Here is a 15,780-nt window from a genome sequence, read left to right as displayed (position 1 = left end):
TAGAGGTCTCATACAATATTTGTCCTTTTGTGATTGACTTATTTCACTCAGCATAATGTCCTCCAGTTTCATGTTTATAGTATTGTCTACATTTTCTTTCATGAGTTAATTTGAGTATAGAGTAAAAGAATTGTTCCAATGTTATCTAAAATGTATTTTTTATGGTAATATTTGCTGGTAACCACCATGAAAAGAATAAAATGTGATAGGCATACCACATATTTTAGTTTCGTACAAATTATTCTGGGATTGTGTATCTTGTGAATATAGAAAAGATAATCCTACTCTTGAATGAATTAAAAATAAAGCAGTAATTGTCATACTTGGCAGCTATAAGCAGAACATATCTGAAGTTGGTTAAACTTAAACAACAAACTTAAAAATATTGCATATAGTAATTCCAGGATACAAGAGCTGAAAGCTCTAGAATTTATTTTGTCTAATAGATACTAAGTTTTGTACTAGCCATTAGGATACAAAGACGAACAAAAATGACCTTCCTGTAAAACAAACAAACCAACCAACCAAAGCCGTTGCCGTCGCGTTGATTCCGACTCATAGCCGACCCTATGGGACAGAGCAGAACTGCCTCGTAGGTTTCCAAGGCTGTAAATCTTTACGGAAGCAGATTGCTGGTGGGTTCAAACCGACGCTTATATCACGCAGTGTAATCAATTTTATTGCATATGAACAAAATGGAAACAGGAAGAAGTCTGTGAAAATCAGTTTCAGGACTTTGAATTTGAAAGTCTTGTTAGGCTTTCCAGTTAATCAAGTCCTAAAAGTTTTAGAGATAAATCTTGATCTTGAGAGGAGAAAATTGTATGGAAACAGATTTCCAGAGGTTTTGTGATGCTGTAACCACAAATGAGAGGTGCCATAGCATAGACGGAGCCCTGGTGGCCCAGTGGTTAAGCATTTGGCTGCTAACCAAAAGGTCTGGCAGTTCAAATCCACCAGCTGCTCCTTGGCAGCCCTATGGGGCAGTTCTATCCTGTTCTATAGCGTCACTATGAGTCGGAATTGACTCTATGAGAACAGGTTTGGTGTTTTTTTGTTTTTTTGTTTTTTTTTTTTTAACAGCATAGATGTTCAGAGAACAGGCTCCAGAGTCAAACTACCAGGATTTGATTTCTGGCCTAGTCACCTACTTTGTAACTTTGGGAAAACTATTTAATTTCTTCATGCCTTAAAGTCCCCATGAGTCTAATAGAGATAATAACAGCTCCTACCTTGCAGAGTAAGTTATGAGGAAAATGACTCAGTGTTATGGGTGCTTCTAACAGGGCAAGCCCAGAGTGTTGTTTAAGTGTTTGCTTCTGTTATGTTAAAGTTATGAAAATAGTCAGAGAAGTAGAAAGGGTTCCAGAGGCTGAGGGGGTTTTTAGAAAGACTAAGGGGATGAAACCCTAATGTAAATCTAGGGATTGTTCTTTTTTTTTAATGGAAGATAAATTTTGCTACAGCTATCTGCCATGAGTTGAATCTACTCGATGGAACTAACAACAATTTTTCTTTTTAATTTTATTGTGGTAAAATATATATAACATAAAATTTGCCATTTTAACCATTTCTAAATGTACAACTCAGTGGCATTAATCATTCACCATGTTGTTCAACTTTCACCACTATCTAGTTCCAAAACTTTTTTGTCATCCCAAACGGAAACTGTACCCAGTAAGCAATCACTTCCCGTTGCCCCCTCTCATAACCCCTGGTAACTTCTAACCTACTTTCTGTCTCTATCAATTTGCCTATTCTAGATATTTCACATAAGTAGGATCATATAATACTTGTCCTTTTGTGTCTGCCTTATTTCACTCAGCATAATGTTTTCAAGGTTCATCTGTGTCATAGCATGTGTAAGAACTTTGTTTCTCTTTATGGCTGAATAATGTTCCATTATATGTATATATTACAATTTGTTTATCCATTTCTCCGTTGATGGGCATTTGGGTTGTTTCTACCTTTTGGCTGTTGTGAATAATTCTGCAGTGAACACTGGTGTACAGGTACCGTTTGAGTTTGTCGTAGGGGAAAAAGACTCTGGACACAAATTTAATCAAAAGAGGCTTTTACTAAGCCAAGACAAAGACAAAGACGATCGTTTGAATGAGAGAGATCATCAGCATGTGCCCAATACAGAGGCCGAAGGAATCCACTGAATCACGGTCATGGTGTCTATTATATACTGTAGAGGACAAAGAAAATCATCACGAGGTCATGGTTGGTACCAGGTCAGTTCATCACTGTCATAGATGGGGCTGCAGAAGCAGGGAAGGGACCATGACTAGGATACATACATAATACAAGTTTAAACGGTTACAGGATTGGTTCTGGGGTTTTAATAACCAGGCTATGTGGTGGCTGGGGTAGACTCATGATCATCTGATCCTGAGTCATAGTCACAAGGTGGTTATAGGAAAATACCAGGACCCCAGCCTTTAACTTAAACCAGATAACATGCGTCATGGAGCGTTTCCTTCTTTGTTTTACTTAAATACTCTTTGCCGTCAAGTTGATTCTGACTCATAGCGACCCTATAGGACAGAGTGGAACTGCCTTGTAAGGTTTCCAAGGAGCGCCTGGTGGATTCGAACTGCTGACCTTTGGTTAGCAGCTGTAGCTCTTAACCACTGTGCCACCAGGGTTTCCATTGTTTTACTTAGGTACACTTATTAACCAGCAGAGAAACTTGTTTTGCCAGTTTTTCCATCACATGACTAGGGGAAAGGGAAATTGGACCTTATCCTAGTTTTCATTACTGTGGCCAAGCCCTGTAAGATTTAGGGGGTCTCCACTCTCCACATCAAGTTCCTGCTTTCGGTTCTTTTGGGTATATACCTAGGTGTAAAATTGTTGGGTCATATGAGAGTTCTCTGTTGAACTGTTTGAACTGTTGTTCCACAAGAGCTGCACCATTTTACATTCCCACCAGCAAGTGCAAAAGGGTTCCAGTTTCTCCACATCCTTGCCAACACTTGTTATTTTCCTTTTTTTATGATAATAGCCATCCTAAGTGGGTGTGAATCAGTATATCATGATTTTGACTTGCATTTCCCTGATGACTAATGATGTTGAGCATTTTATGTGCTTGTTGGCCATTTGTAGAGCTTCTTCGGAGAAATGGCTATTCAAGTCCTTTGTTTTTTCAATTGGGTTGTTTGTCCTTTTGTTGTTGAGCTGTAAGATTTCTTTGTATATTCTGAATATTAAACCTATAACAGATGTGTGACTTGCAAATATTGTCTCTCATTCTACAGGTCATCTTGTCGCTTTTCTTGATAATGTCCTTTGATGCACAAGTTTAAATTTTGATATAGTCTAATTTATCTGTTGTTCCTTTTGTTGCTGGTGCTTTTATTGTCATATCTAAGAATCCATCGCCAAGTCCAAGCACGTGAAGACTTACCCTGTGTTTTCTTCTAAGAGTTTTATGGTTTTAGCTCTTACATTTAGGTTGTTGATCCATTTTGAGTTAATTTTTTATATGGTGTGGGGTCCAACTTCTTTTGCATGTGGAAATTCGTTTGTTACAGCACCATTTGTTAAGAAGACTATTCTTTCCCCATTGAATAGACTTGGCACCCTTGTTGAAAATCATTTGGCCATAGATGTATGGGTTTATTTCTGGATTCTCAATTCTATTCCATTGGTCTGTTTTTCTGCCAGTACCACAGTATTTTGATTACTGTACTTTCTGTAGTAAGTTTTTAAATCAGGAGGTGTGAGTTCTCACACTTTGTTCTTCTTTTTCTGTAGGTCACTATGGGTAGTATTGACATCTCAACAATTTTGTCTCCAATCCATGAACCCAGAGTGTTTTTCCATTTATTTAGGTTTTAGTTTGTTTCAACGATGCTTTGTATTTTTCAGTGTACAATTCTTTTACTTCCTTGGTTAAATTTAGTCCTACGTATTTTATTCTTTTAGATAACTATTGTAAATGGAATTGTTTTTTTAATTTTGCTTTCAGATTGTGCATTGCTGGTGTACAGAAACACACCTGATTTTTATTTGTTGATATCATACCCTGCATCTTTGCTGAATTCGTTTGTCAGCTCTAGTAGCTTTCTTATATATTCTTTCGGATTTTCTACATATAGCATCATGCCATCTGTAAAGAAGGATAGTTTTACTTCTTCCTTTCCATTTTGGATGTCTGTTGTTTCTTTTTCTTCCGTAATTGCCCTGTCTAGAACTTCCAGTACAGTGTTGAATAACGGTGAAAGCAGGCATCCTTTGCTTGTTCGAGATCTTAGGGGTAAAGCTTTCGGTCATTCACCATGGAATATAATGTTAGTTGTGGTTTTTCATACATGCCCTTTATCATGTTGAGGAATTTTCTATTCCTAGCTTGTTGAGTGTTTTTGTCATGAAAGGACGTTGGGGTTTGTCAGATTCCTTTTCTGCATCAATTAAAATGATCATATGTTTCTTTTTTCTTCTGTGGTGTTAATTAAACAGATTTTCTTATGTTGAGGCACCCTTGCATTCCTGAGATAAATCCCATTTGATCGTGGCGTATAATCCTTTTAATATGCTGTTGGATTCAGTTTGCTAGTATTTTGTTGAGGATTTTTGTATCTATACTCTTAAAGGATATTGGTCTGTAGTTTTCTTGTGGTTTCTGTATCTGGCTTTGCTATTAGGGTAATGATCGCCTTATAGGATGAGTTAGGAAGTATTCCCTCTTCTATTTTTTGGAAGAATTTGAGAAAGATTAGTGTTAATTCTTCTTTAAATGTTTTTTGTAGAATTCAACAGTGAAGCTATCTGGTCTTGGGCTTTTCTTTGTTAGGATGTTTTTGCCTTGCACAAGTTCTAGCTTTCGCAGGTTTTTCTGTATATTGTTTTAGCAGTTTTTTTTTTAAATGTAGTAACTGTTTAAGCAGGGAAGAATACTACCAAATTTTACTTTTTAAAATATATAGAATTAAATACTCTTTGTTTCGGGTAGTGTTGCTTGAAAAACATTAGAAAGGGCTTTAATTTTGTGGGCTTCAGATCAGAAATAGCTCCTGTGTGTTCACATGAAGTTTATTAGCACAGAGAGCCTTGGTGGCACAATGATTAAGTGCTCAGCTGCTAACTGAAAGGTGGGTGGTTCGAACCCACCCAGCAGCTCCGTGGGAGAAAAGATCTGTTTCCGTAAAGATTACAGCCTAGGAAACCCTTTGGGGCAGTTCTGCTCTGTCTTATGGGGTCACTATGAGTCAGAATTGACTCAGAGGCACACAACAATAACATAAGCTACATATTAGCTACCAAACTAGTAAGGTGCCTCTGGGTGGATGCGAACCACCAACCTTTCAATCAACAGCTGAGCACATGAACCATTGCACCACCTAGGTACTCCTTTAATAGGTAAAGCTAAGTATTATTTATGTGGTTGGCTCTTTATTACCTGTATTAATACTTATCACCTTTATTAACATGGCCCATTCCAGGCCTTGGGTAGTCTGTCTTCTGGGAAGAGGGGTTAGGATTATTGTGAAATAACAAAGACTAGCAGCAGTTTACTGAGGTAGGACCGTGGGTGAATTGATAAAATAGAAGGAGCGTTGTCTGGTCTTCCACATACCTGGTACTGCTTACAGAGTAATTTACTCAAGAAATTAAAGTTACTTGCATTTTTCAACAAATCAATGAGAACTCAAGCATGATAAAGTCATGATTAAACATAGAATAGAATTGGTTTTTCTCAAATGAGAACTGTAAATGAGTTAAGAATCCAAAGAGCAGTACAGAAGTTGCTATGTTTTCTTACTACAGAAATGCCTTTTTAAATTGCTATTAACATTGTATGGAGTAGAAATGCTAAATATCAAAGTATCTTTCCTTATGTGATGATGCACGATTGTACATGATAGAAGATCTTTAAAACCTGTTAACCGAGCAGCTTTTTGTTTATTTTTAAAAAACTCTTTTTTAAAGAATATAGTAAACAACCTTGTTGTTGTCAGGTGCCGTTGAGTCAGTTCCGACTCCTAGTGACCCTATGTACAGCAGAACGAAACACTGCTCAGTCATGTGCCATCCTCACAGTTGTTGTTGTGCTTGAGCCCATTGCTGCGGCCACTGTGTCAGTCCATCTCGTTGAGCGTCTTCCTCTTTTTCGCTGACCCTCTGCTCTACCAAGCATGATGTTCTTCTCCAGGGACTTGTCCCTCCTGATAACATGTCCAAAGTATGTGAAACAAAGTCTCACCATCCTCGCTTCTAATGAGCATTCTGACTGTACTTCTTCCAAGACAGATTTATTGGTTCTTCTGGCAGTCCATGGGATTTCAGTATTCTTCACCAGCACTGTAATTCAAAGGCATCAATTCTTCTTTGGTCTTCTTATTCATTGTCCAGCTTTCACATGCATATGAGGTGATTGAAAACACTAAACAGGACAAGACTCTTAGAGCCCATAGACAAAATACATTATCTGCAGAGGTGAAACAAGTACACATAACATTGAAATACGACTTTCCTATTTTACCTAGAATGTTAAAGTTTATCAACAGTGCTGTATGCTGAGTTCATTGTTTTGCCTTTCCTACTAATTGTACCTTCAGGATACATGGGCCAAAAGCAGATAGGCAAATGGGACTGTGATAGTTACCCCCCAAAATCAGTGTCCTGATTTTTCATTTAGACAATGGTTGCACTATTGATCATATAAAGTGAATTGTCCAGATGAGTATCCTACAGTAGGCATTGACGGTAGTTATTGGGGGTGGAGAGGTTTCTTAGACTGGTTTAGAATACCTAAGGATCCCCTTTACAGCTTTTTCAGTGGATATTTTAGAAGTTATTTTGGGGGGAAAAATTGTACTTCAGTGAGTACTTGAAGGAAAGATGCTGTTGCTTCTGCACCTATACTGTCAATGGATTATTTTGTAGTTGGCAAAGGGCTGGTCTTCCAATAGCTGCCTGTATTAAGACCCAGGGTATTTAGAGCAAGGGTCTCCAAACTTTGATTTAGGAGTAATCACTGGCTTGGTCAAAAAGGTTTTATCAGTGAACAGAAACAAAGAATCTTCATGTTCTACAAACTAAAGAAAAAAAAAATGTTGCAGTGGAGTCAATTCCGACTCCTAGCAACCCTCTGGGACAGAGTAGCAGTGCCCCATGGGGTTTCCAAGGCTGGGCTGTAATCTCCATGGAAGCAGACTCTGCCATGTCCTTCTCCCGTGGAGCAGCTGGTGGGTTCGGTGCTTGGTTAGCAGCAAGCACTTAGCCACTGCGCCACCCACCAGGGCTCCACTTCCTTCTGCAAACTAAACAGATGTGATAGATTGTTTAGGCTGCTTATCTAGAAGAATAGACCTGAGAGAGATTTTCTTTAAGGGTCTGTTCTTACTGAGAACTGTTATCTATTTTGTAGTTCAGAAGATTTGCTTTTGTGTAGAAGTTAATAGATTGTTAGTGGTATTAGGTAAATGAATTTAGAAGCCTATTTCCAATAGCCGTTGACATTAAGAGAAGGATGTGTGAAGAAGGACCTAAATAAATCATGTGCTTTCTTAGTCGGTACATGATTTGTGATTCCGTGTGGTTTAAATTCTTTTTATTTTGTGCATGTTTTACTCTTAGTTTATGAGTGAATTAAGTTTGCTGATGTTTGTTCTATTACTGCTTTTTGACATATTAGATAGTTTTACTAATTAGTTCCTAAAGGTACTGAGAAGCATTATCTAATACTTTTTAGTTACATAAAACAAACTCATATAGTTTTTCTTCTAGATTTGTTGGTTTTTTGTTTTGTTTGACTTCATTTTAGGTATCAATACAAGACATATTTACTATTTTAGAATGTTGTATTATAAGTGTCTTTCTACTCAAATATTTTGAAAAAGTTATTCTTGCTGCTTTTACAACTCAAGCTTGTAAAAAATCAATTTCAGTGACACATTCCCTACATAGTTTACTATGAGCAGCATCCTTGGAATAGAAATTTTTCTCATAATGTATGCCTTTTAAATTAACCATGTATTTCTGCTCATCCAGAAGAATCAGTTCTCAAAGGGGGGAGAAAAAACAACTTTAATCATGTATTAAGTTTCTTACAATTCACTCGGTTTATTTACCGGGGTTCACAGTAATCAGAAATGTTCACGAAGTAGTAAAGTTCCTCATTAATCAAAAGCTTCAACATTCTTACAAACTTCTAATCATATTTGTTAAAAATAAAGTAAAATTGGTTGCATTTACTGTATTTTTACGTAAATAACATGCATGTTATACTTTTTTTTGCCAACCACACCCTCCCCCTGTGAGGTATTTTCGTAAGCGCGCTATGCTGATTTTTTGGTTGGCAAAAAATGTATAACATGGGTGTTATTTGTGTAAAAATACAGTGCAGCTATTTTTAATATCTGTTTTCATAGCCATGAGGATGACACAGGACCGGGCAGTGTTTCATTCTGTTGTGTGTAAGGTTGCCATGAGTCGACTCAGGGACGTTTATCTAGCTAATCTTATCTTTTCATAGCCAGTTAATGGAGCCTTTACAAAAGGAATTTATCCTCTACATTGGAGGCTGAGTTATCTATAATAGGAGATCTTCGGAGGTCTTTATCTCATAAAAAGTTTCTTTTCTTCAACAGAAATTACATATAACACCTAAAATCTTAAGTAGATACAGGTGTATCTAATCTTTCTTTTTATAAATTGGAAAATGTTTGTATTTAAATATATATCATAAATATTCTGAGAAGAGTTATTTTACAGGATTTTCCTACTATGTTTCTCTTGGTTGACACTGTTTTCTTTGAGGGAAAGTATAAAGAGTACTGTCAGCATAAGTTGTAATGTTTCATTCAGGAGAACGTACTTAAAGCTTTTAGTTTGAGAAACAGCAGGAGCTTTTTCAAAACTTGAAATTTCAGTGGAACTTGATTTAGACCTTCAGTGCCTTTTATTTTTTACTCAGTTGAGTACATTAAGGCAAGGGCAGTGGTTTATTTCTACTCCGCATCAATCTTGTCCCCCCTCATACTCTTGCATATAAATAAATAAAGCACTTTGAAAAGGCTCTGTTTGAAAGATTACTGTTGGTCCCAAATCAAAGAAATTTTCTTGGGTTCAAAATAATTAAACAGAACATTCCACCCAAACCCACTGCCAGTGAGTCAATTCTGACTCAGCAACCCCATGGGACAGAGTTTCCAAGGCTGTAAATCTTTATGGAAGCAGACTGCCGCATCTTTCTCCCGCGGAGCAGCTGGTGGTTTCGAACCGCCAACCTTTCGGTTAACAGCCGAGTGCTTAACCGCTGCACCACCACCAGGGCTCCTCTAAACAGAACAATAGACCTTATTTATATCTTTCTAATGGTAAAATTTTCTGTAACTTTCCTAACACATTGCAAGTATGACCTGCAGCAGTGAATGCCAGTAACTGCTTCCACAGGATGGCAGTGTGGTGATGTTTTCATGATGTGGTAGATGATTTACAACATTGCTCATGGTGAGAATTTCTTAGAACTCATCATTTTGATGGAAAACCTTTATTGTTTTGGTTTAAAGTATAAGAAAAGTAGCTTAGCATAGATGACTAGAAAGTTGTGATAGATGTACCCAGTAGTTTAATCAGGTTTCGTAGAGACTTTGATAAGCAGGCCCAGGGGCGGGGTGTGATGGCTAGCTGTGGGTTTGTGGTGGTGAGGCTTTCTGCGAACATGAGCAAGCTGTACCAGCAGTCCCGACTGCCGCTTCTCTGTGCATGTCAAGAAGACAGGAGGTTGCTGCCTCTTAGAGAGCTGTGTGAGGTTTTGTTTGTTTGTTTAGATCTCTTGGATGTTGCATGTACTTGCTCTGTTATGTATTGGGGTCATTTGTGTACATCTCTGATTTTCCCCACTAGCTGGCTAGCTCGCAAGGATTTGATTTTTCCAGCTCTGGATGTCTAAAATGCCTGTTGATCGTAGAATCTTAGCCTAATGTTGGGAGGGATCTTACAAATCTTCTGTTCCAAACCCATCATCATGTTGTGAGGAAACTGAAGCTTTTTGCTGTTAAGTAGTTGTTCAAGGTCACATAATGACCTTGCTCCTTTTTTTTTTTTTCTCCTCCTGATTCTGCCTCCGTGATTCTCCTTTGTCAGGGCTTTTCAACATAAGACTGATTGTAATAAAAATGTATTGATAGTAGGAGACCCGTCAATCAAATCGGTTGACAATTCAAATCATGTGACTGAGTACCCTCTGACAAAAAAAACCCTTTGCTGTTGAGTCGATTCCAACTCATAGCAACCCTATAGGACAGAGCAGAACTGCCCTGTAGGGTTTCCAAGGAACAGCTGGTAGATTCAAGCGGCGCTAGCAGGGTTTCCACCCTCTGACTCAGTAATTCTTACTTTACTTTGACTGGCGTTTGGGTTCTCCTGCCTCATTGAGGGTAGTTCCATTCTGACATGAATGTGTCTGGGAAATACATTATTGAGTGGGTGACTTCGCCAGTTTCCGAGACAGTCATTTCCTCCGCTAGCTTGAGGTCTTTGGAAACTTATTCACATACATTGGTCTTTTCTGTTAAATTTAACTTGAGCCTCTATCATTTTCCTGACACTGTCTTTAGTCACCTCTTGTCAGTCAACTTGGAAAGCAACTTAACATTTAAACTGGTAGCCCATAATTTACTTTCTATAGATAAGTTTCGTTTAAAAGCAAATAAACATTCTTATCTAAGTTGGGTGAAGGGGAGAAGTGTATTATTAATATGCTGTAACAGTTTGCTATTTCTAAATATACCTCTAGTCTTTGTTGTTAATAGATTAACGTATTTGCCAACAACTAAATATTGAATATGCTTCATAAAATGATGTTAATAAACTTTATAAGCTGAATAAATTTCACATTGTTTCAGATGGGCTTTATCTTCATTTCTAATTAATTGTAATTACGATTCCAAATACTTTCTTTGTAGTTAACTTCCTAATAGTGATCTGTGAAGAGTTAATGTAAAACAATTTAAGAAACTGTTACTTTGCACATTGTAACCCCTCACCAATTTGCCTGTACATTTGGGATGGACGTGAACTGAGAATAATGTAGTATGCTCGGTGCCAAGAGTAAAGAGGTTTCCTTTATTAGAATCTGAATTCACTTGCTGGTCTGTTTCATGGCTTGATGTTTGTGCGCCCCTTTTCTTCTTTAATTACAAAAATCTTACTGGACATATGATTTTTTAATTAGTTAATGTTTTTACTCATAAGTAGTACCGTGCAAAGAGTATAATGAGACTATAAAAAGGAATATGAAATACTAGAGAGCTTTTCAGAACATAGCAGTTATCCATATATCCTGATGATGATAAGTATTCATTAGCGCTTGCATATTTTGGGTTAGTGCCAGTGGGAGTGGTATTTATTTATTGCGGTATATGTGATGTAGCTTCTTGGGTCACATCAGTGATAACTAATGGTGGATTGAGACAAAACTTAATTCAGTTTGGAGGAGAAGGAAAGCAAATGATGTTCTGCAAAATAATTAAAATAACAGTTTTTAATTGACAGAATCTTCATGATTTTTAATGTAGGATTAACCATCAAGTATGTGTCAAATAGAACAGTCATTTCAGTATTCTATACTTAAATTCGGTTAAAACTTTTGTTAAGAAAATAAAGATTCCTGTACACATTTACGTTTTGACTACTTAATAGTAGTAGTAAATTGTCCTTGTTTCCTATTTTGTCTTTATAGCATATAGCACTTTCTACATTGTGGGTTTAATATTATCCATGCAGATACCCTTTGTGGGATTCCAACCAATCAGAACAAGTGAACACATGGCAGCTGCAGGTATGAAAAAAATACTCATTTTCCTTCTTCTAAAGGAAATGTAAATGTATGATTGGCCAGTCTTCCCAGGGAATGAAGGTGTTGTATTTTGTTTTTAATTTTTGTCATACTGATTCTAAAACATTACCACTTCAAAGTATGAATATCATACAGAGTTTTGAGAATTTCTGTGTTCCGAAGTGTGCGTATACTCAGCCACTGCTGTTTTTAAAAAGGTAGAAACAAAGCTTTTTGCAAACACTGAGTAACTAACATTTGTTTTGTATAAACAAAATTTAAACAGTAGTATATCTCTGCTTGACTGTACCACTGGGCTTTTATTTCAGTAAATTTAGATGGAACGTCTAATTTTTATGTCTGTTACATCTCACTGAAGTGATATTCTAATAGCTACTAATTGTAATTAATGGCTTTTGTATTGATTATAGAATCATTTTTTATAATTCCTCTCCATGTAAGCAATAGTTTGCTGTTATTGATCTGGGCCACAATTAGCAAGATAATGGGAGATCTGTGAATAAAACATTGTCAGATTCTCACCCCGAGTTCATGACTCATAGAAGTCTGTGGGTAGTTATTTTATGTGTGACATTTTATAAGTACAGGTATAACTTTATGCATGAGGTTCCATAACTTTTATTATTAGGTTCTCAATGGAGCTTGAAACATCCCCCCAAAAGTAAAGAACTTTACCTTACTGTTATATATTTTAAAAAAAACCATTTCCATTGGGTTTATTCTGACTCTGGGGACCCTATAGGACAGAGTAGAAATGCCCCATAGGGTTTCCAAGGAGCGGCTGGTGGATTCAAACTGCTGACCTTTTGGTTAACAGCCAAGCTCTTAACCACTGCACCTTCAGGGCTCCTGCTGGTATATAGCATTTTAAAATCTATGAAATATTTTTATTTTCATTTCTGATTTGATACTGTCAGTTTCCCAAGTAGTAATTTGAAACATAGAGAAATGCATGTTCAGTTTTGACTATACAGTCCTGTAGAGCAAATGTAAAGCCATGTTTATGCAGGTACACAGTCACCTGACTTTTTACTGAATATGTTACTGTATTTCCTAAAATCTAAATTTTTGATAATATTTATTTAGATATTCTAAAATGAATTTTTAAGAAGAGCTCTTAATATTTAAAAAAAAATTTTTGATGGTTATTCCAGGTGGATTAGGTTACCCCTAGTGCTTTTTATCCTGGTTTTTGCATTTGACAGTTATATACTTTTCTGTTATTACTTTAATTTTCAGCATCGTAGCAGTCACTCTTGTGCTAATTTAGAATCTTACCTAATTGTATAATTAAGATCACTTCTTGTCACTCCGCTGTACACAGTGCCTATATATCAGGATTTTTCCCATCAAGTTACTTTCATCCTTCGGCAAAGCAAATAATCCTAGGGTTTTTTTTCTGATGTTGTCTTTATTACTTTTCCCCCATTAAACATGTCACTAAAATATGGGGAAAAGAGAGGAATTCATTGTGCCAGTTAGAGGCTTCAGGCATTCAAATGGGATTTTTTTTGGCTGGTGGTCTATGGCAGTATATGCGTGTATGGAGAGTCTGATCACTTGGGGAGAAATATGTAACAGAATTTTTTAGATGTATTAAATTGGTTAGCTGTCATTTGACAAAGGAAATCTTGGCTAGATGAAATGATTAGTGTTTGATATGATTTGTATAGGGTATCTTAAGCTCTTTCAAATATGTATAAATGACATTAGAAAAGTGCTTTGTTGGTTTGTTTATTTATATGAGTCTCTTCTTTAATTAGGTGTCTTTGCATTGCTGCAAGCTTATGCTTTCTTGCAGTATTTGAGAGACCGACTAACAAAACAAGAGTTCCAGACCCTTTTCTTCTTGGGTGTGTCAGTAGCTGCTGGTGCTGTGTTTCTCAGTGTCATCTATTTGACTTACACAGGTGGGTGTTCATTACCTGTAGGATGTGAATCTTGTCTCTGTATTGTAACTCAAAAGGGGCAATTCTTTTACAAAATTTTTACAGGTTCCATTTATCCTAGTAGGTCAAGTACTGTGGTTGTATTCTTTATGAACAATATAAAAATGATAGCCAAAGGTTCTAAAGTCTAAATAGCTATAATACAAATTGTGAATTTTTTAGACTGTATCTTATTATGTTGAGTAAAATATACTTGATAAGTTTTTAATATCTGTATTTATTCATGCTATCCTGAAAGTAACAATTTCTGGAGACATTTAAGTTACTGTATTAAGTTATTATTTCTTATAGCAATAACCACACAGGTTCCCCATGTTTTCCTCTTCTGGGTTAGTGCAGTGGGAGCCAGATTGATTGACAGGCTTGGTACAGAGGGCCTACACTGTAGGAGAGGCACCCTGAATATCGGAGTCTGGGAGGTTCTGTGCACATTGCCCCTCTCTCTTTACTGAAAGGAGAGAAATGTAGTCTTCCTAGTGTAAACAAATTCCTCTTTGGAAGAGAAGGGAAAGAACTGGATTCTTACCTTTCTGAATGATTCCATGTTTCTGGGTTTTATCCCCTTTGAAATCGATGCACATACCTCCAAGAAAGTATATCCCTCCCTCTCTCTGGAATTCTCACGAGCTATTCAGTCATCGTTTAACTTCCAAGGCTTTTGTGTCCTTCGTCCCACCTCTCAAGTTTCAATCAGTTTTTTCTCTTCAATCCCACAACATTATGTAACTTCTCACTATTGTAATATACTCTGTCGTATTTAAACCAAGCTGTTAATGTCAGCTTTTTGTCAAACCACCAAAAAAAATTTACTCTGAAAATTTATAACTAGTAACTGAGTTTACCTAGATTGTACATTTACGTAATTTTGCTGCTTCATGCCTGGAGAAATCCACTTTAAAGCATGCTTCTCTTGCCGGGTAGGAGGCCCAAACTGTGTATAAAATTCAGAGCTGGCGGTGTTGACGTGCTTCACATGTGGTCTCCCCTGCATACACACTCTTTCTGTCTGTTCCTGCCTTTGCTGTTGGTACTTTAGTACTTTAGAGACTGCACGTAAAGCAGTTGATCTGGAATCTGGATCCTAATTTCATAGTTTCTTTTGACAGATGTAATGATTGTATATGTGGCTGAAGCTTCTAATTATATAAAAGTATAGATATATCTAAACAGTCAACCAAGTCAGTTGTAGTCTGCTTCTAAATTCTAAGTTACTTTCTAATCCAGTCTCTGGAAACAAGTCAGAATCTTTCTAAAGGTAGTCCATCTGTCAAGTTAATGTACCAGCCTTAGCTCATAAAATCCTGCAGTATTAATTGACAGGAGTAAAAGCCGTGGATGTTTAAAATGACGTTTGCAATGTACCTGATGGAATCTGGCATACTGAATTGGATAATTTTGCCCCCCTTCCTTTTTATTAAATTATCCAATGCTGTTTTAAGGTCTTAGCCTTATTTTACTAGTTAACTAGAAACTTAAGAAAGAATTAGAAATGTTTCTACAATTTTCATCTATCAACTTAAGTGTTGTATTTCTCTGGAAGAAGAATGCCATCCTCTTGGGTATTTGTTTTTACTTGATCATTAACTGTGTTTTATCTGTCAGCTGTCTGAAAGATGTTGGTACCTACAAAAGAAAAACTGAAATTGTTTGAATATTAGTTTAAATCAATCCATAATAAAACTTCCAAAAAGACAGATTAATTTCCTTTGTGTTTTTCCTTCCAAGGTTACATTGCACCATGGAGTGGCAGGTTTTACTCATTGTGGGACACTGGGTAAGTGCAGATGTGTTATTTGCCCTCATAGTAACAAGTTGTCCCCTATTTACGATGGCGTTTCATTCCAACAACTTGTCATAAGTCAGTTCTAGTGTTAAGTCGAATACTTGTTTTTTTATTTTTTTTAATTATCATCATTGCCTTTCATTATCGGTATCTTCATAAAATCCAATCTGAACGTCTGCGAGTAGAATGATAACATCAGCAAATTATGTGCTGCCACGTTTGTATGTAGTACATAT

The 15,780-nt window shown here is 36.7% G+C and overlaps 1 protein-coding gene across 6 annotated transcripts in view; it reads left to right on the top strand.

Moving 5' to 3' along the window:
* The window catches only part of STT3B (STT3 oligosaccharyltransferase complex catalytic subunit B), a 103,983-nt gene that overhangs the window by 62,303 nt on the left and 25,900 nt on the right, over positions 1–15,780 (top strand). For all 6 annotated transcript variants that reach the window (XR_002824278.1, XR_002824277.1, XR_002824276.1 and 3 more), the window contains exons 6-8: positions 11,696–11,794; positions 13,576–13,722; positions 15,487–15,535. Coding sequence is in view for 2 of the 6 variants with exons in the window: in XM_004377356.3 (XP_004377413.1) it covers positions 11,696–11,794; positions 13,576–13,722; positions 15,487–15,535 (295 nt within the window). In the remaining 4 variants the exon portion in view is untranslated. The remainder of the gene's footprint in view (positions 1–11,695; positions 11,795–13,575; positions 13,723–15,486; positions 15,536–15,780) is intronic.

Source organism: Trichechus manatus, unplaced genomic scaffold (genome assembly GCF_000243295.1).
Source record: "Trichechus manatus latirostris isolate Lorelei unplaced genomic scaffold, TriManLat1.0 scaffold00049, whole genome shotgun sequence".
Classification (NCBI taxonomy): Eukaryota; Metazoa; Chordata; class Mammalia; order Sirenia; family Trichechidae; genus Trichechus; species Trichechus manatus.
The sequence above is the reverse complement of the archived record's forward strand: the minus strand, read 5'-3'. Positions and strand labels throughout refer to the sequence as shown.